At 35.0% G+C, this 22,305-nt stretch overlaps 1 protein-coding gene and 1 pseudogene across 1 annotated transcript in view; one reads left to right on the forward strand and one right to left on the reverse strand.

Moving 5' to 3' along the window:
* Window positions 1-22,305, reverse strand: part of SYNJ1 (synaptojanin 1) — a 91,021-nt gene that overhangs the window by 26,432 nt on the left and 42,284 nt on the right. Inside the window, 11 exon segments of the mRNA NM_001290105.1 lie at window positions 2,516-2,731; window positions 2,832-2,949; window positions 3,647-3,803; window positions 4,946-5,104; window positions 5,549-5,741; window positions 6,014-6,154; window positions 10,991-11,075; window positions 12,883-13,074; window positions 15,827-15,850; window positions 18,327-18,483; window positions 21,497-21,649. Coding sequence (NP_001277034.1) covers window positions 2,516-2,731; window positions 2,832-2,949; window positions 3,647-3,803; window positions 4,946-5,104; window positions 5,549-5,741; window positions 6,014-6,154; window positions 10,991-11,075; window positions 12,883-13,074; window positions 15,827-15,850; window positions 18,327-18,483; window positions 21,497-21,649 — 1,595 coding nt within the window.
* Window positions 3,290-3,422, forward strand: LOC119867115 (annotated as a pseudogene).

Below are 22,305 nucleotides of genomic sequence, written 5' to 3' on the forward strand. Positions count from 1 at the left end.
ATGTGGTCTCTCTCAAAATATCTTATTGGATTGTACTCACCCTTCTTGTGATGATGTGAGATGACGAAATGCCTACATGATAGATCAAGTGAAGGGAATGACATAGGCATTATGGAATAACATCAGGCTATTACTGACCTTCTGACCCTACCTCAGAGGGAGGATCATCTGCTTCCAGATCGCAGATGACCTCACGTAACTGAAACCATGGATAAAGAGGGGTCCACAGTGTTTGTTCTTTGGTAGTAGAACCAAATCATTTGTGGTCATATGGCAAGGCTCATTTCTTGATCCTATCCTTAATTAGCAATGTGCTCCTTATGCATTTTTAACTTTAGCAAGACATTCTAGTTCCTTTTTTTCCCCAAAGATTTTATTTATTTGAGAGAGAGAGAGAGCAAGCAAATGTGAGTAGGGGGAAGGTGGAAGAGGGAGAAGCAGGCTCCCTGATGAGCAGGGAGCCCAACATGGGGCTTGATCCCAGGACCCTGATATCAGGACCAGAGCTAAAGGCAGATGCTTAACTGACTGAACCACCCAGGTGCCCCCATGATTCTGGTTCTAATAACCATGGGCTTATGTAGATCTTTTCAGAAGCTGTGTTTTCTTCCTGTTTTCTACTACTAGGGTAAAAGCTTCTAGATTTTTCTCTCAATAAAAGTATCTAAATTTGCCCGGTTTACATTTCCAGGGAATCTCTTATTTACAAATAAATGGGTTTACAGACTTTGGTCACTCCTGAATGGTTGTTTTATTCTAGACCAAAAGATAATGGTCAGTCTAGCTTTACTGGTGACAGTAGTCCTCTCCTTGTTTACTTCCATGTCTGCTCTTTCTATTCTAAGTTGGTTGTCCACAGGTATAACAATGAGAATATTCCATGTGTGGAGGAAATGCATAGTTTTATAATGTTAGGGTAATACCTTGTTTTGTTACCAATATTTTTTCTAATGATGACAAGTACTTTGGAGAAAACTTTTGACTCCAAATTTAATACCAAGTTCCTTTGAGACTGGGTTATAAAGAGGTTTTTCTTTATCAGAGTCTTTCATCCTTTATGTACACTTTGGATTCTTTTACGTTTGCTCATGAGGACACTTGTCTGCTACAATGCTGCCCACATGGCGCTCCTGATAATTTGGCTTTCTGTACTTGGCAAAGCTTACTTTCATCTGTAAACTTGGGAGATTTTACTACGTACTACCTAGTACCTTAGGATTTTAGAAATTTTTGTTTTATTTTAAAGCTCTGGGATGGATCTTTGTTAAAAAGTTTTGAGGGACATATAAATGCAATTTCTTCTCTATTTGCTCCTTTACTCTCTGAAAGGGCTCTAGGTTTCTTGGGCATTCTTCTTGCTCCACAGAAAGCACACCATCCTCAGTCTGTGGAGTACTTTGTTTAAGATCTAGGGAAGCCATTACACAATTCTGGTCTTCCCAACTAGATTATAAGCAAGAATAGTCTTCAATTCTCCTCTGCTCTTCCACAGTACCTAATACAGAGATCTAGCATCCAAATAGCTATAAAACATACCTAAATGAGTAGATGAAAAGCACAGAAAGGAATCAAACCTCTTCCCCATGAAATTCAAACACATACATGTCATTCAGTCTCTCAAAAACTGCTGAACACTTGGAAGAGAACATTTTTTTAAACAAGGAAAGAAGCATCTGGTTCTGCAAAAGGCAGATGGTTAAGTCAAGCCGGAAATGAAGACTGGAATGGATGACTCCTGACTATTCCTCCTGTGGTGCTGTTTCTCTGTTAGCTGGAAATTAAATGTACTTAAAATTTCTTAAAACATCAGATTTCTTAAACTGAGGGAGGAAAAGTCACTCTGCTTTACTCCTAGCTCTCCTAACAAAAATAAAACAGTGATCGTAGCTCCATTTTTGCCATGGGGTTGTGTTATACATTAGATTGTATGGGAGTCTTAAGATACCATATCTAAATGCGTACATATTTTTGTCATCAATTGTTCACACAAACTTTTGTTACTCAATTGCAAAGCTTTCTAACCACAATTTAGTTTCAAAACCTATGAATCCTTTGAATAACATTTCTATAGTATGATATTCCTGTAGTTTGGAAATAAAAATACAGTTGACCCTTGAACAACACAGGTTTGAACTGCACATGTCTGCTTATGTGGATTTTCCCCGATACATACAGTACTGTGTTTGCTCTCCTCCTTATGATTTTAATAACATTTTCTTTCCCCTAACTTACTTTATTTATTATAAGGATATATGACATATAACATATAAAATATGTTAATTGACTGTTTACCTTACTAGTAAGGCTTCCGATCAATAATAGGCTCTTAGTTTTGGGGGAGTCAAACTTCTTAGTGGATTTTTGGCTGCCTGGGGGTGGTCAGTGCCCCCAAATCCCACACTATTCAAGGGTCTACTATACTCCTATGCTATTCAAACAATAAAAAGGTAATTTCTGATACAGAAAAATACTCATGAGTCATGAGCTGCTTTTGGACACTAAATATCTTACTCACCTTATGAGGATAACTTCACCAAAATTTGTAAACTGCTGCAGAAGCTCATCAATCAAAGCATCATCGAAAAAATTATTTTCTTGGACAGAACTTTTGATTGAGACCAATACTGTACCATCTGGTGGGCCCTGAACTGCGATTACTTCTTTATAAATGTTTTGCCTCTCTTCAGCTTCAACTTCAAATATATCTATATCAATCAGGGCAACGACAGGCCTTGAGGCATAAAGGAAGATGAGTGTGTTAGAAATGTTTAAGAAAGGATGTATTTCAAATAAATTTCAAGCACCATTAGAAGTACCAAGACTATTTAAACCTATGGTCAGAAGTCTTCAGCTCAGCTCTTCCATAGTGCAGCAAAGTGCCAGGAGTCCATGTGTACAGGATTTTGCTTCCATCTTGAAAACTAGCATTTAGAAGATCTAAATCTTCAGCTGTAGTCAGAAATAAAAAGTACACACACACACACACACACACACAAGAGAAGCTACATGAGCATGACAGATCATGGGGAGCAAGGAGCTAGCTGCTTTGCTTTATTGGCCTCAGTCACCCAAGGCTGGGATGCCTGATACACTTGTTAGTCAGCAGGAAGTCTAGATACCTTTAAGTTAGAGAGGTGTTTTGGTTAAATTATCATTGTATGCTTTACTTAGTAAAAATTAAGGCTTTACTTCTGAGATTAAAGGCCTGTGACCATATAGTGTTTCATAAGTAATTCAACAGACAAATGGCAGTTCATTATATTTATGAACCATATTAGTTATTCAAATTAGCTTTGCGCAGTGGCAGTATTGTAGCCAATGAGGTTTATCCGAGGTGCGATTATTGCTGTTATTCAAATTAAAAACCTTCATTAGCACTCCATTGAGATTTTCATAAAAATTTCAGAAAAGTGTTTCCTTGTTTCTTTTTATATGAATTTATGTCACTGAAAGAAAATAGACTAAAAAATTAAATTTTTATAAACAAGTCTGAGAATATTTTTAAAATTGTTTTATATTTTATCTCTTCTATTCTAGAAACCTTTGTTGAAAAAAAGCAGCCCTCCTCCCTTAACATTTATATCACTCCCTTCTTCCTCCTAAAATTCGCATTAGCAAATTTAAATGAGGAAGTCCATGTCCGAACCTGATCTGTCAAAAGGCCACTTCCTTCTTCTCCAGAGGACACGGTCTGTCCAAGCAGGGGTGCGGCACTTTTCACTGGTGTCATAGTCGTCAGAAAACAAGTCATATTTGTATGTCGGAGCAAAGGTCACTTTTCCTTCTAAAAATCCTCTAAAAATCTAAAACAAACATACGCAAAGTAAATTATTTGAAAAAAAAAAAGTTCTGTTTTCATTCAGACAGCCATTCATTAAATGTTTATTATGCGGTGGAGATTCACACAAAATTTGTGTCCATTAGATAAACACTTCTAACTGAATGGAACAAAGGTTAAAAAAAAAAAACAAAAAACCTAGGACTTGTTCATGCCACTTGTTTGACCTTTGATTAAACAAAGTACAAAAATGTGAATAAGGGAATTCTATCAGGCCTTTGAGTTCTAAGAGACAATTAAAACTATAGTGGATTTTTAGAAATCATATAGTCTGACATCTAATTATCAAATGAGGAAGTAAAGCCTAAAAAGTTAAGTGGGGCCCAAAGTGTTAGAATTTAAATCACATGATCAGAAAGGAACCATTTCAAGTGGCCTCGATTACCTCTTACTTAAAAAAAAAAAAAAATTATTTTAACCTTTTAAAATTTTGTGGCTGTAAGTTTTAAAAAACAGGTTTTAGAAATCTTTAGATGATATTAGAAACAAAAGAATAAAGTAGATTTTCACGGGATCTTAAAGGCAAAAAACTGGCTCTAAAGACTAAGATTCTAAATTCACTACTATTGAAAAAAGAAAGAACCAAAAATGTATACTCTTCTACTTGAAGGTGAATGTTACAGAGGCTTACCATATTTTTCCTCCTGGGAAATATGTGTCTTTTTTCTTTTCTTTTTTTATTCTTTAAGGAAAGGTAATTCAGTGTATGTTAAACTAGAGACATGTATTTAAGTATGAAGAGACTCCAAGAGGGGCACCTGGGTGGCTCGGTCGGTGAAGCATCTAACTCTTGATTTTGGCTCAGATTATGATTTCAGGGTTGTGAGATCGAGCCCCACTGTAGGGCTCCATACCCAGGGCTTGGGATTCTCTCTCTCCCTTTCCCTGTGCCCTCCACCTTTTCTCCCCCTCTGAAAGAAAGAAAAGAAAAGAAGAGGAAGGAAAAGAAGAGAAAAGAAAAGAAGAGAAAAGAAAAAAGAGAAGAGAAAAGAAAAACTCCAAGAGAATTTAAAAAAGGTGGGGAGGACACTATGATTAAGGAAAGCATGTCTCGTAATAAACATCCCCTTCTTCTCAACACAAGAATCTTCTTAAATATGTATGTACCTGTCCAGCATTTTTTTGATTGATAAGCTGATCTCCTGCTATAAGAGAATCCCAATTTTGCTGTCTTATGAGCTCTTTAACTTCTTCATTAGGGAGATCAATCCGATAGTTGAAATCACCACACCAAAATACGTAGTCATGGGAAAACAGCATCCTTCCCTGAAGGCAAGGAGAAGGGATTTTAGGTTCAAAAAAGTCAATCTAAAAAATGTTTTACAACTATTTCTTTGCTTCAGATATGCTTCAGATATGCCTTCCTCTGGCCAGGCCCTATTTATTTGCCCCGAGACTAATAACACATGAAACATCTATTTAGGTGACCACTGTTGATGTTTCTAGGAACTATCTTAAATTTTTAAAAACTGATAGAGAATTAGGGATAAATTAAAGTGCATTTCAAAGCTTCATCTTCAGGGAACCTGGATGGCTCAGTGGTTGAGCATCTGCCTTTGGCTCAAGGTATGCTTCTGGGGTCCTGGGATCACGTCCCATGTCGGGCTCCCCTCAAGGAACCTACTTCTCCCTCTCCCTATGCCTCTCATGAATAAATAAATAAAATCTTTAAAAAAGTTTCATCTTCAAGAACAATCAGTAAGAGCTTACCATTGGAAAACTCAACTTCCGTGCAATTTCTACAAAATCTTCATTTCTTTCTTTGACTTGTGATTGCCCTGCAGCAAAGTGGCTACAGACGAAGCAGAGGCTTGTTGTATGGAATAGCATTCGGATTGCAACTGCTCCCTTATTTCCAGTGGCACCTCCCATTCCAGTCTTCACAGTATCAACTGCAACATCCCTTTAAAACAAAGGACTCTAAATCAAAGATCAGAACTTCCAATATTTCTGTGCACATAAGAAATTAGGAATGTCTATGACATAAATATAAAACTAACAGTTTGAGAACAAGGCTGGGCAACAATATGGTAAAACTATTAATGACTCTTTAATTAAAAACACATTTAAAACCAAGATTCAAGAGCGTTTTCTCTGAAGCAACAAACATTCCAGGTCTTTTTCTTGTTACATGATAGTAGGATGTAGCCTTCCAAGAGTGCAGTGTTTACTGACCTGATGAAAGGAGCATGCTGTGGTCTGATAAAAACAAACAGGCAGACGCCCACCAGCTGCTCAGAAGCCAGCAGCACATACTTGTTGTCTCTGGAGATGGTCTTCTGCAGTTCCACAGCCCAGAGCTTCTGATTGGTTGTGCTACCAGAAAATATTAAAAAGGGAATCTTTTTTTTTTTTTTTTTAAAAAGGGAATCTTTTAATAGACATTTACAACACAGCCTACTTTATAAGGCAATTGTCAAATATATCTTTATATACTCAAATTTCATAAGACTACATGAGATCAAACAATTATGAGATCCATACCAACAGTGAAATATTTATGTAGGCTATCTTTTGTTTCCTTTAAAAAGAAAAACCTAAAATTTAGCCAAAAGAATAACATACTTCAAAGTCTATTACTCCTTTACAAAGAAAATCTGAGCATACTTATCAAATGAGTGCTCACCATTTGAGTAATCTACAGTTGTACTTTTTCCTTTAGTTTTCATTAGGATAACAGAGAAGTACATGCTTCCAGACATGCTTTCCACCTTTTTATTTTCCATACTATAATTAATATCTTTTTAAAACTTATCATGGAAAATTTTAAACATGTACAAAAAAGAGATAATCGTAAGATATAGCACCATAAACTTATTACCTCGCTTCAACAAGTAACATTTTGGCAATCTTTTTTCTTCTATCTCTCCTCACTTGTGTGTGTGCTCATGTGTATACACATGCATGAACCTAGAATATTTTAAACTAAATCTAAGACACATGCCATTTCACCTATATATACTTTAGTATGTACCATCTAATGCAATGGACATTTTAATTTTTACATAATCACAATTCTATTAGGATTAGGTCATGGTCTCAAGGTTGTGAGATAGAGCCCCGCATTGGGCTTTGTGCTCAGCAGGGAGTCTGCTTGAGCTTCTCTCCTTCTCCCTCTGCCCCTTCCCTCTCTCATATAAATAAAATCTTCAAGAAATAAAAATACAAATAAAACAGGGTCCATACAGGGCCCACACAATGCATTTGCTTGTTATATTTCTTGAATCTTTAATAGTCTCTCAATCTTCCCAGATCCATCCCCTTTCTAATGCTATTTATTTTTTTAAGAAGTTGGGCCATTTGTCTGTGAAATGTTCAACAGTCTGGATTTGACTGATGTGTCTTCACAGTATCTTAACTTGTTCCTCTAACACTCGTATTTGCTTTAAACTGGTTAATGCAGAAGCTTAAGGAACCCATTCAAATTTATTTATTTGTTTTGGCAAAAATAACCTAATGGCAAATACAGTCACCCTTGCATCAAAGCAGGAAGTACCTAATCTCTGTGCTGTTAAACCTGATCTGCTATGCAGACTCTGACAATCTAATCAACTCTTTATAATGAAAAGTTCTCCCATTAATCCTTTTAAGGTTTTAGTGTCTATTGATCACTGCCATTACTTCATTAAGGGTTGCACAATGTTGATTTTATAATTTCAGCATTCCATAGGCATTTGCAGTAAGTTAGAATTCTTCTATAAAGAACTTTTCTCAACTATTCAATTAGTCTGAAACACAGTTCATACAGAGAAGGTAGCATAAATGCTGGGGTCTTTATAGATTTTCAGAGTAATAAGTCTGAATCTCCAAAGAATGCCCAAGAACCTACAAGGAGAGCAAAAGAGTGTGTTTTTACAGTTCCAGGCCACACACATTATAAGTGGTGAGCCAGAACATGACCTCACGCCCATTTATCTAATCTAACCCTGCCATACCGACCCCAAAATACAAATCCAGCACATGGATTCTCCTCTACTACCTACCATAATCCTACCACTACAACTTGGATTCTAAGAAGAGAATGATGACTTTCTTCTATTTATCCAGCTCACTTCTCAGGTCCAGTGAACCCTACCCGATCATTCCATTGAAACTGCACAACACCACATGGCTGACCCTCTTTACTTCTGTTTACTTTCCATTCCACTTATCATCTTCTACCATGCTACATATAAGCACATCTTGTCTCACTGTGACTTGCTTTATTGTGCTTCCCAGATATTGTGGTTTTTACAAATTGAAGGTCTGTGGCATTCCTGTGTAAGCAAGCTTATCAGTGCCACTTTCCCAACAGCATTTGCTTACTTCCTGTCTCTGTCACATTTTGATAATTCTCACAATATTTCAAACTTTTCTTATTTTTATTATATTTGTTATGGTGATTGATTACAACTAGTGGAAAGCTCAGATGGTGACCAGCATTTTTTAGCAATGAAGTATTTTTTAATTAAGGGGTGTTTGTTGTTAGTTACACATAGTGCCATTGCACAGTTAGCAGACTATAGTATAGTGTACACTTAACTTTTATATGCATTGGAATTTGACTAGGTTTATTGTCCTATTTGCTTTAGTGCAGTGGTTGAGAACTGAACCTGTAAGATCTCCAAGGTATACCTGTAACTTAGTTACTACAGTTATTGTTTATTGCCTGTCTGTTCCACTAGAATAGAAGATTCATGGAAGTAGGGGTTCTTGCCTATCTTATTTACTAATATATCTTTAGTACCTAGAACAGGGCTCAATAGATACTGGTTGAATGAATGAATAATCACTTTACTTCAGAATAATTTGATTAGGGGCACCTAGGTGGCTTAGTGTTTGAGCATCTGCCTTTGGCTCAGGGTGTGATCCTGGTGTCCTGGGATCAAGTCCCCGCATTGGGCTCCCCTCAGGGAGCCTGCTTCTCCCTCTGCCTGTGTCTCTGCCTCTCTCTGTCTCTCATGAATAAATAAATAAATTTTTTTAAAAAAGAATAATTTGATTAAACTCACTTAGACAACCAACTGAACAATTTGGTAGTAGAAACTGTAAGAGTATGTTCTATTTTAAGACCTGAATATCTGTTTTCTTTTTTTTTAAGATAGATTTATTTATTTATTCATTCATTCATTCATTCATTCATGAGACATTGAGAGAGAGAGAGAGAGAGGCAGAGACATAGAAAGATGGAGAAGCAGGCACCACACGGGGAGCCTGACGTGGGACTCGATCCCCTGACCAGAGATCACGTGCTGAGCCCAAGGCAGATGCTCAACCACTAAGCCACCCAGTCGTCCCTAAAGATTTTTTTTTAATTACTTGACAGAGAGAGAAAAAGAGAGAACACAAGCATGGATAGTGGGAGAGGGAGAAGCAGATTCCTGTGGAGCAAAGAGCTAGAGGCGGCATTCGATCCCAGGATTCCAGGATCATGACCTCAGTCAGAGGTAGACACCTAACTGACTGAGCCACCAGGTGCCCTGTAGACCTGAATATCTATTTTCAAAAAAGAGATTCCAAACAGCAAAATGAATGAAATTGGACTTCTACTTCCCTATATGAATGCTATTCACTGCAGCTAAGAAAAAAAATGTAATCGTTTGCAAGATTGATGACTATACCATACTATTTCAGCCTATAATTTTATTCTGAAAATCTTAAAAAATGTCACAGAAGATGGGCAACTGCTCATTTAAAAGCAAGCATACTTTATTAAAATAAAACACTCAAGCTTTAAGTTCCACTTAAGTAATTTGCATTTGTAATAAGATTTCAGAACAGTAGTTCTCAAAGTGTGGCCTGGGGTTCCCCCAAATCAATGAGGTCAAAATTATCTTCAGAATACTACTAAGACTTTTTTGTCTTCTTCAGTGTTGACTGACATTTGCATGATGATGCGAAAGCAACAATGAGTAAAAGTGCTGATGTTGCAGATGAATCCAGACACCAAATCGTACTAGGATTACATCAGTCTTCACCACCATGCACTTACATTTAAAATATTATCATTTCACCTCAGAATATCCTTGTTGAAGCAATAAATGTTATCAATCTGATCAAAGCTCAGTCTTGAGTCCTATCTTTTTCATATTCTATGTGATGAATAGGAAATACACACAAAGCACTTCTGCACAGATGGTTAGAAAAGCACTGGATAGTTTGAGTTGAGAACTAACTGCCACTCTTTTCATGGAAAAGCATTTTTATTTGAAAGAACTAATGACAAACTATGGTTATGCAGACTTAGAAGTTATTTTGACAAATATTTTTCAAATGAGCCAACATTTTTAAGGGAAACAACCAATAGTATTTATTTCCAATGATAAAAGTTGAATTTTCCAGCAAAAATTAGAATTTTGGAAAACTTGAATCTGCTACTGTGATCTTGGCAGCTTCCAAATATTTGAAGAATTTGCTGATGACACTGTAACGAGACTAACCAATATGATGCTTTGATATACAATGAAATGTGTCAAAATTTGGAAAATTTATATAACTCAGTGAACTAATATTTTCAAAATGACCAATACATGATGTTTCAAAATCATGCAAGGGTAAAAAATAGACCAATGAATTTTAGTGTAACAGAACACAAAAACAAGTTCATTGATGTGGTTTCAGACTCCATATTGAACTAACCTTTAAGAAACTATTTGTTGAGCTTTGGTGTAGCATCAGAGAAGAAAGTATCTGAAAAGGCTATTAAATTAGTTCCATTTCCAATGAAATATTTATATGATTTTCTTCATACACTTCAATCAAAACAACATACTGCAACAGACTAATATAGAAGTAAATGTGAGAATTCAGCTGTTTTAAGTCAGATATCAAAAGACTTGCAAAGGGGTGCCTGTGTGGCACAGTAGATTAAGCGATCGACTCTTGGTTTTCACTCAGGTCATGATCTCAGGGCTTATGAGACTGAGCCCTGAATCTGGCCCATGCTCAGTGTAGAGTCTGCTTAAGATTCTTTCTCCCTTTCCCTCTATTCCTATCTCTATCTATCTATCTATCTATCTATCTCTATCTATCTAAATAAATAAATAAATAAATCTATATCTCTTTAAAAAAAAAAAGCACCTTTACATATATTATCTCAATCTATCTTTGTAACAACTACTTAGTTATCTGCATTCTATGCCCCTCAACTAGACAATTACTTTGCTGGCTTACCTTGCATTCACGATGTTTCCAGCATTTAACTCAACCATTTCTTCAAAACCAATTGCAAATATATCTGTTGGCTTACTTCTTTTATCTACAATTAAGCATCCAAGAAAAACTTTTAAAATACAGCCTTAGTCAATTGGCACCCCTCTCACCCACCCAGCACAACTAAGATCAACACCAGATCTCATGAAAGTCCTTTTTTGGGTTTTACATTTAACCAAATTCAAATTATAGGCAAAAAAAAAGATTGGGAAAAGTTATTTTAAAGTGAGCTTATATTTAGGCCTAAGTTTGCTTTTTTAAGACTGTTATTCATCAAGATCCTTAAGTTCTTTAAGAAATAATTTTCAACAAATTCTCGCTAAAGTCTATACCAAGGGTATCAGAGAAACAAGCCACTTCTCAAAGGCTGAAGTGAATAGATATTGGATAAAGGGATTCTTCTGAAAAGGCACAAAGTGGCTGTGCCTATCTCAAATTAGATAACAGGAGGGATTTTTCACATCCAAATTTGAAAACCAGAGGCTTGACCTTTTCACTATTTCCTTTTTACTATTTTTCTACTATTCCTAGAAGAATCCAAGAAAATTAATAGAGATCGAGGGTTTAGATATGCCCCCCTGTTTCAGCCATTCGCTCTCTCCTAACAGACAAGCAAAGAGAGAGAACAGAAGCTACTTGAGATAAGCAGCCCAGGGGTAGTTGGGCGGCCCAAGTATTCAGTAATGAGAGTAGCTAGAAAAAGGCTTATAAATAATATGAATAGAGAAATAAAACAAAAATATTTATTGACTGCTAATATGTGCAAGGATTATGCATGCCTCGTCTCATTTGCAACACACTTTATAAGAGATTATTTTTGTCCTTTAGTTACAGAGGAGAAACTGAGGCTTTGAAGAACCTAAGGAACTTGCCCAGAAATTTACGCAGTATGGCACAATGACCCCAAAACAAACTGCCTGAGTTCAAATCCTGACTTGCCATTACCAACCATGACCTTGGGCAGGTCACTTCCTCTGCTATGTCTCAGTTTCCTTATCTGTGAAATCAGAATAATAATAGTGTCTGTGCAGGTCTGTTATGAGGAATAAATGACTAGATGTGCACACTTAGAGAACTGTGGTGTTAGCTGTTATTTTACTACTATTACTACTATTTACTACTATTACTACTACTATGTATTATTTAGTACTATTATACTACTACGTATTATGACAACTACGATTTCAATTAGGTTCAATATAAGTGAAAAGGAGAATTTTAATAAAAGTCTGGGGAAAATCTTAGGGTTTAAGATGTGACTGATTACAGGTAACTAAGAAAAGAAAATCTGTACCTCACAATTTTTTCTGTGTATGTCACCTTTAAACATAATACTTGCTAGATGTGTATCATTTGAAAAGGAATTCAAAGTGAATTTTAAAAAAAGAAGGCAGCCTTAAATTTATGATTCTAATCAATTCTTAAAAGCATCCTCAGCTCAGTGTTTGGTTTGGGCTATTAAGAGGTTGGTGGCTGAATGGCAACTGGGTTTTTACAAGGATAAATCAGTACTGTTAAGTTATAGAGTACCAACAAATGTCACAACCAGTTTTGTAAGATTTTTCAAAATCCACCCCAAATTTCTTATCTTTGTAATTAACTAGAGAACTAGATTTAAAAAATGAAACACACTAGGCTTAAGAAATTATCAATTACAAAATAAGCTTGCTTTGTGTCAGTTTAAAAGAACAGAACCAGTTTTTCTTATATGTGTGGTTACCTATAAAGATTTGGCCTTCATACTTATAAATCCAAGTTTCTTTTATAAGGTAATGCACATTGTGAGGTGTTTTATAGACTAATAAAATCACAGTCAGGATTTATTAAGTGAATCCCTACTATAAAAAGCAGACCTTGAAATTCCTGGATGCCAGCTAACTTAGGTGCATCAAGAAGCCAGTCGGTGAGTGTCTGATTCTTAAAAGCTATACTGCGAAACTGCTTCCCACCATTCACGTTCCAGGTTCCAACACATACTCGAATTTTCTTGGGCTTTGAATACTTGTAGAAATTCTCACACATGCTCTTTAGTACTTTGGAAGATGCTAATCAAAAACAAAACATAACAAAATTTTAGCTGCATTAAACCACTTTTAGAAATTGAGTTTTATACCTGAGAAATAATGCTTGGAAAGTACAGCTATCACCATACACAAACAAGCAGAAGATACATGCAGAGCCCAGCATAATGCAAGTAATCAACACAATTTTTTAAAAAATTTGACATTTAATACAATAGTCATGGTAAAGATGCTCTTACAAAATTATTGCAACAACGTAAAACATGCAAAACAGTTCTGTTTCAGTGAAGTAAGTATACCATTTTTATAATGTACAAAACTAGAGACTACATTTTTAGGAATATAGCGATTGACTTTCATATAACTTTCATTTGAAGGCTGGAAAAAAATAAACCTTATTTATTTCCAAACAAAAACATTTAAGAACCCTTACACTTAAGAATCTAGCTACTGACAGGTCGCTTGAAGAAAAATGGCTCCCTGACAAAAATACACATTATGTATGCTAATGAGGCTTCAGAGATTGAAGTCACTATGAAATTCTTTCCATCTCAGAGTAGAAGCCAAAGTCCTTAACAATGGTCTACAAGGCACTAAACAACGTGCATCACCATTCTGTCCTCATCTGCTACGTCTTCCCAGCTGGCTCACTGCAAAGCTGCTGACTCCCTGCTGTTTCAGTAAGAGGCCTGCCTGGTCCTACCAGGCGGCCTCTGCACTGACTTGCATGGACTGTCTCCACTGCCTGCAGTATTCTTTCCTCACCACCTTCCAGTCTTTACTTTCCAGCAAGGCTTTTCCTCACCATCTTCTTAAAATCTGCATTCTTTCCCTAACCTTCCATTTCCCTTCCTTGTTTTATTTTTCTCTATAGCATTTACCACCATTTATAGACTGCGAGTTTTATTTATTTATGCTGTCACTGTCATCTCCTGTCTCAAGAGTGGAGACAGACATGGAGAAGATCCACAAAGGCAGAAATGTTGGTCTGTTTTGTTTACTGCAGTATTTCTAGTGACTATAGAGTGCCTGGTGCACAGTAAGTGCTCAGTAAATCACTGTTAAATGAATGCTCAATACATTCGGATCTTCAATCTCTTTCCTGCATATTTTTTGACTACCATCCATCTTCCTTCTAAATCACACTTCATTTTGATTAAATTAAATTCTCGGCACTTAATGTAGCTAGAACCTTAACAGGACTTCAATCTAAAAACAGAGAATGAATACTTAATTGGTACTTAACTGGTAAGAGGAAAAGGAAATCACAATGATTCTCACCTTTTTATTATTCTCTATCAATGATTTTATTATTATTAATTATTTTATGATACTAAGAAACAGCAGACTTGTGAGAGAATGAAAGTGAAAAGGCAAATAGCATCCTAATATTAGAATGAAAATAGTTTGACCTGTGAACCTTCCGAGGGAACTGTAGATATAGGGCCCATCCCACTGTTTCCAGGGACAAACATGTAGACTTCTAGTCTCTTGCTATTTGATCTGATTACTTGTATAAGGTGTTGGGTGGTAATGGAAGCAGATGATTTGCTCCGGTCTTTGGTATAGTTAATTGAAAGCTGGCTGTACCTAAAGAATCATTCTCTGTCTTTAGCACTGCCATTGCTATTATTATGAAAACTGCCTCTGTGATCCATTCTATATCAAAACACAAGTTCTGAAATGATTTAACAGCTTAAAATACTCAGCAAGACAAATAATGAATTGTGTGAAAACATGTTGCCATGTTGTGTGAATAAAGTCAAATCGGTTTATAAATGGAATAAGGCATTTTAAAAATTTTCTAGTGTATTCTTAACAGGCACCTTAATGTGCAGAAAGAAATGAGTCTGTGTTCAAGAAGATGTCCATTCCTAAATGCCATATCATTTCAGAAAATGGATTTCATTACCTAACTCAAAAATATATCCAAGTGCTCTCTTCAATCCTTCTCACAAGAATAACCAATAATGTCTTAGAACATTCTAAACAGTAAATAAGCAAAACAAATCTCAAGTGATACCAAATCTTAAGTGAAGGGAAGAAGAGATGTCTTTTCCTGCTAAATTTCTGGAAAGAGTTTAGCCTTTTTTTTCCTTTTTCCTGACTCATATTTAAGGACAAGTTCATGAATCTTGTCCAGAAAAGGAAGGCATGAGATTCTTAGAGGTAGGAAATGTGAGAAAAATAATGACCTTTAGGTCCTAATTACTTAACTCCTCTAACTTGGTTAGCAATCTTGATGCTTTTTAAAAGAGTTCAGATCACATTTTAGTGCAGGTCTTATGGTTACAAAAAAATAATTCCTCTATTGTATGAGAAAACAAGTCAAAGCTTTTTCAAATAATAACGTGTGAGAAATGCTGCTGAACAATCATCAATAGTACAGATAGTACTCCGAAATTAATCCCAAATAGCGTCGTCTGGGTTTTTTCCATTAGCCTATTAAGAGTATAAGGTAGAACACTAACAATGTTTGTTCAATGAAATATAAAAGTGAAAATAAAACTAGATGAGCTATATTTAATTAGAATTAAGCATTTGCTACAGGAAGATAGACAGCATTACATATTTTCTTCTAAATGAGGTACTTAGTTTTCTCAACCTTAAAATTTTTTTCTCAGATTAAAACAAGATATTAATTTATCCTGTTAGAATCTGAGGGCAAAATAAGAGAAAGTTTCCATTTATATGGCTCTCTATATTTACAATACCAACTTTAGAAAAAAATAAAGAAAAATTTGCTTTTATTTACAGATCAGTTTCTATACTGTACCTGACTGTAATGTCTGTTCAGAAACTATGGATGCATCAAGAAGAAAACAAAGAATCATTAGTAAAACAACAAGTTACAATTAAAACCTAGAGTGTCATGACAATACATTCTAAGATGGCCTCATTTTTTTCTTTTAAGTCAATTTGATGCCTTTCGGACACCAAATATTAGAAATATATGACAATATCTGATGCAAACCCTCAGCATCTTAGAAAGATCCTACAGTGATTCAGTAATGTCCAGAGTTTCAATCAGGAAGTCCTTAGCCTGCTTTTCAGACTGCTCCTGTGTTTGTGTGTGCGCATGTGTACATGTGCACATACATGTGAGGGAGAGTACAAATCTGAAAACCTACTGAAATAGAGGATACTAAGCACATGAAAGATACTACCCTAATATCTACCTTTTAGTATTCTTTCTGGGACTCAGTTGATAAGTACAATCAGTTCAGTTATAACAAAACTATATACATTCCAAAAAATAATCATGCAGCGCCGAAATATACAAATTCCAATAGCCACAGAGCTTAGGGGGAAAATGGGTTTAGGGCACAGCACTCAAAACCTTCCAACAGAGACATACTAAAAAAGATGGGAACCTAATAAAAATAGTAGTACAGTTTTACACTGTTAAATAGCTTGAGAGGTATGAATTTAAGTATAGCACTTTGTGTTGAAAAAGACCTGAAGTTTGCTTGTAGAAGTGGGCATCAGGAGGTAGAGCTTGTAAGTAAGCTGACCCTTGAACACACAGGTCTGAAGTGCACCAGTCCAATCAATATGTAAATTTTTTTCAATAACTACAATGTTGTAAATGTATCTTCTCTTCCTTGTGATTTTCTTAATGTTTTCTTTTTTCCAACTTATTTTATTGTAAGAATACAGTATATACTACATATAACATACATATAACATATATAACGTGTTAATTAACTGTTTATGTTATCAGTAAGGCTTATAATCCATAGTAAGTAATTAGTAGTTAAGTTTTTGAGGAATCAAAAGTTATACATGGATTTTCGACTCTAGGGGTGGGCACCTCAAGCCCTGTGTTGTTCTAGGGTCAACTGTAATTGTGAAAGATGGAAGACGGTTCTCTAAAATTGGGATGGTAATTGGTAATACCAGATGTGAATGGGTACATCTCATAACACATGTGGGGAACTGAGGTAGAGAAAGGTTTTAAGTGTATGCATTAGTCTATGTGTGCTTTGTATATTTCTACTCCTCTAAATTCTGCTAGGTGAAACCATTCATAAAATAATGCAGAACTGACATTATGCTCCAAATGTTCCCTCGTAGAGCGTCCATGTTGGAACAAATTCCCATTCTCAGAAGCATTATAGCGGAACTGACTGTACTTCTTTTTAAGCATATTTAACACATAGTAAAATGTGCAAGGATATTAAAAAAAAACTTATGATCAGGTTTGGGAATTCTTAGCTTCCTTGCTTCTCCTCTTCAATTGTTTACTTTCAATTGTTATTTAGTAATGCCTCCATATCAAAGTAGGCACAGGAAAGAAGTGGTAAAATGCAAATTGGCCAAGTCTCCACTGCTGGGAGCCAGGAAGAAAGCCTGAAGTTAAAAGTGGTAGCTAAGATCAGACTTTTTTAGAGCTTTACTAGGGTCTCAGTCTCCCAGCTAACTGTAATCAACTACCAGTGCCATGCAGAATTCTGGAAGAATCCATGATAACCTATTTGACCAAGTAATTATCCAAGAGTTCATCATCTGACGGGGAACAATATCTCTTACATGGACAGGGAAAGGTTTGGTTTGGGGATAACAGAGAAGTAAAAATGCTCAAAGTGCTGAAAAGTTAAGACAGAAAAAATATGGAATTAAGGAAGTTAATTCACTAGTTCTACAATAATGCTGTTTTCCTGTGATACTAAATACATACTCAATGATATGAGCTCAGATTCATTTGATTTTAATAAAAGACTCAAAGATTAAAAGCCGCCCTGAAAGCCATATATTTATGTCAAATATTAAGCAATATTCTAAATTATTAATTCATATGATTTAATGCTTGTTCAAACAATAGCAAGATAAGATCAAGTTATAGAAATCTGGGGTTAGAAATTAGCAAAATAACCAATATAGGTACTATTTTTTTTCAATAAAGCATTTGTTTTCTACATAATTAGGTTATTAGATGTCCTGTTAAAAGGACTAAGTGAATATTCTATGAAATTCTGCCTTAGATATAGCAATACTTAAACCATATACCCCCTAATTACAGCTGTAAAGGAAAACATGCATGGGCCTCATTTTATAGTTTAGTAATACCATTGATGATAAAAACATTTCAAAAAAGATCAATTTCCTTTAGAGAATACAATTTTAAAAAATTACATTAATAGAAACTTCTCCCATAACTATTTTAATCAACTTGATCTAAAAAAATATTTATGTAAATAAATTTACATTTATTTCTTGGACTTTTAGAAGGGATATAAACAACATAAAGTAATCAAAATATAAAGTAGGCATACCACGCAAACTTCCTGTAGTTAGAAGTGCTCGAGCTTTGTCAGCTAAATCACTATTTAGAGTATTTCCCAGTAGTAAAACATCTATGGCCTCTTGCTTGGAGCTGTCAAAGAAGTTATTCTGAATCGTTCTAGTAACAGAACGAGCACCATCTTTTAACTTTCCAGCCTGTTGGGGGAAAAAAAAAAAAGAGCATGGATTTTTGTTATAAATAGTGTTGATTTTACTCACTAGGCATTCGGAAACTTTAAACCAGTTTTAAATGACTTTACTGCAATAAAAAGGACCTAATCATTCTATTTTGAATATCATATCGTCTTATTAAAATGGCTCAAGATGTCATTGTTTCTTCCTTTTGCGTAAGAGCTCTGCACAAAAAGATGTCAGAAAAAAAAAGCTCAATACTATAACCCCATCCACTAATGACATCGAGAGCTGTATATGTTTAAAATTGTTTACTATAAAGGAAATAAAGTGAAGTGTACTTATTTAAAACAAGAAAATTACTTTTTACACTGTAACTTTCAGAATTGGGGATGGCATGGGTGGGTGAAAGCAGAGGAGATCAAGGAGGATATGGTGTACTCACATGCTCTCAGAAAAACTTCAAAGTACTTTAACAGAAAACTAAAATTGGAATTGTTCCTAAATAATTCACATTAGTTAAAACCAAGACTGAATGAACACACGAATGAAGGACTAGTCTAAAAAGAAATTTATAATTACAGTTCATAAATAAATATTAAATGCAAACTAGTTTTTATATCTTAGGTCATTTATTTATGTAAATATAAATAATAAAAATAATAAACTGAAGCCCATTCCTACAGTGAGAGAGTTGATTATAGCTACTTTTTTGAGGACAGCTGATACACAATGTTATATTAGTGTAAGTGTCTAAAAGTGATTTGACAAGTTTATACACTATGTTGTGTTCACTACAAGGGTAGCTACCTACCATTTGTCATTATACAATACTATTACAATACCATTGACTATATTCCCTATACTGTAGCTTTTATTCCCATGACTTATTCATTCCATAACTGGAAACCTGTATTTCCTGATTATAACTTTTAATGAATACATATTTTACTTAGCATGTTAGTTACCATAAAGATTTCCTTCCCTCTTACATATTTAACGACTGTTTAGAAAAAAAAAAAAAACTCTTGCCTTTTAGAAAAATACGTGTTTGTAATATATAATTTTCATTCCTTAGAGATTAGTAATTTGAAATGTCTTCCACATGACAACACAAACAAATTACATTATTTGAAAAGACACTCACCATTCATATTATCAGGCAATTAATCAAAAGGAACCCAGAGAAAGGAAAAGAAAGAGCAGTTCAGATGTTAGAGTTTAGTTCAATTCAGGCTAGTATATTTAATACATGAAACTTCATTTCTATTATGTTAGAGACAAAAGACCACTGAAAATATATGTAACCTCTGTGTATATATATATATATATATATATATATATATATATATATAGTCTTAGTCACTCCAGAAACAAGAAGACAGAAGAACATAAAAGATTATTTTAAGCAACAGTTGTAAAGAATCGAGTTTTAACAGTAAGACTTAATATTTTCTATTTTAAAGGAATAATAAATGAGGTTTAACAATTTCAGGTTTTCAAAAAATAGGGCCCATTTAAGAAGCAAATATTTCTAAATGTCAACAAAATCACTTCTGTGAGTTGAACAAAAGAAGCTTTGCAGGTAAGGCCAATACCTCTGAACAGAGAGAGGCATGGCATTTTATGAGACATAGAAGAGGAAAAAGATTTAGACATTAAAAGAAGACTTAGAGGGATGCCTGAGTGGCTCAGTGGTTGAGTGTCTGCCTTTGGCTCAGGTCATGATCCCGGGGTCCTGGGATCAAGTCCCAGATAAGGCTCCCTGCAGGGAGCTGCTTCTCCCTCTCCCTATGTCTCTGCCTCTCTCTGTGTGTCTCTCATGAATAAATAAATACAAATCTTAAAAAAAAAAAAAAAAGACAACAACAACTTAGAGATGCAACAACTTAGAGATGATGCAACAACTAAGTGCAACAACTTAGAGATGATGAATGGTTTTCAAAGAACTTCAGGTACTGTTCTGAGGAGGCTAGAGAACTATAAAAATGATAAATTCCTTATTTCTACACCTGAGGTAATCTGAAGAATTGTAGGAATTTAAAAGTTAATAAAATCCAACCAAGAACAGAAGGCTTAAAAAGACAGTATGTAAATATATAAAATAATGAAAAATATCTCTAGTATGCTTTCAACATCCCTTAATACTAGAAGAGAAAGTGGTCTGTAGATAATGCCAGTAATTAAAAAGTAACGATAAGGCACTGAATTATAAGTAAGTCCATCTCACACCTCGGTACATTTTGATAGCCTCCTTTTCAAGGTAAGATAAATAAAAGAATAGAAACTTAATAACCAAGCTCTAAAGGTATTGGGCATATAGTAAGTGCTGCATAAATTGTCAAGGGACTTGTTCATCCATCCAGTAATTTGTCACAATTCTAATTAAACAGTAGGCACTGCATCAAGTGCTAGGAGCACAAAGCCAAATGTGATAGGATCCTTTATTAGGATGACTATGGTTAAAATAAGTCATATTTATAATCCAAATAAACAACATAAAAAGTAAAATAGATATGTAAGGGAAAATCATGAAAAAAATTCAAGCAATACATACATAGGCCTAGTGGATTATCACTAAATGACTAAATACAACATATGTAATGCCCCCCAGACCGAAGGAAATAACTCTCTTCCATCCAATGACTAGTATTCGCTACAGAAGGAAGTACTAAAGAGGATATGAAGGTATGATAAAATAGAATTCTGAAAGAGATACCTAAAAAACCCAACTATTAATTAATTTTTTAATGATTTAATTATTTTAGAGTGAGAGTGTAAGCAGGGGAGGGGCAGAGGGAGAAAATCCCAAGCAGATTCCCTCTTGAGCGTAGAGCCTACAAGGAGGGGTTGTGTGTTGGATCTCAGGACCTATACGATCATGACCTGAGCCAAAACCCAGATTTGATCGCTTAACCAACTGAGCCACCCAGGCGCCACCAATTATTAATTTAAAAAGAGATGATTTAAAAGCTTATTAAAAGGAAAATAAAGACATTTTATAACATTATGATAAATCTATATCTACCTTAGCCTTTCCTTCAAGAGCTCCAGTCCCTGCGTATATCTTACTGATGGAATCACCATTCACAGACCACATTGACCGAAAAACTTCTTGAAAGCGAGTCACCAACTGAGGCTTTTCAGCCAAGCCGAGAGCTTCCAGCTGTTTAGCTAGCATCTAAAACAGCAAGAGAAACTTTTATTTTTTTAATTTATTTTATTATTTTTTTAATTGAAGTTCGAGTTGCCAACATATAATACCCAGTGCTCATCCCTTCAAATGCCCCCCTCAGTGCCCGTCACCCAGTCACCCCATCCCCCCACCCAAAGAAGAAACTTTTATAAGTATATTAATACATTGTGATGTGACTTTTTAAGAACTACAAGAATCAAAATTTATAGTTTATAGCACTACATGGGACTAGATTCTGAAAATCTACCAGTTTACCAAGCTGTGTTCTGTCTCACCATTTCAATTTTAAAGTAAATATCACATCAGTGAAGCTTACAAGTACCTTAATATTCCCATATAGCAATAAGAACTTCTTTCTGGTTAAATGATAAAATTAACCTTATTAAAAAAAATTAACCTTATTAGAATGCCTCTATAAATCAGACTGGCTTACCTTGTTCACTAAAAGAACTGATTATTCAACTGCATGCAATAGGGCACGGAAAATATCTACCTAGGTTATTTAAATATATATAGAAATAACTAATTTTCTTTATTTTTTGGATTGGTTTCTACACATTTGGGTGATTAAAATCAGGAAATTATGAGAAAAGTAGAGTTGCTCTTGAACTGTCACAGAATTAAATAAATTAGTCCTATTT

The sequence above is a fragment of the Canis lupus genome, chromosome 31 (assembly GCF_011100685.1).
Source record: "Canis lupus familiaris isolate Mischka breed German Shepherd chromosome 31, alternate assembly UU_Cfam_GSD_1.0, whole genome shotgun sequence".
Lineage (NCBI taxonomy): Eukaryota > Metazoa > Chordata > Mammalia > Carnivora > Canidae > Canis > Canis lupus.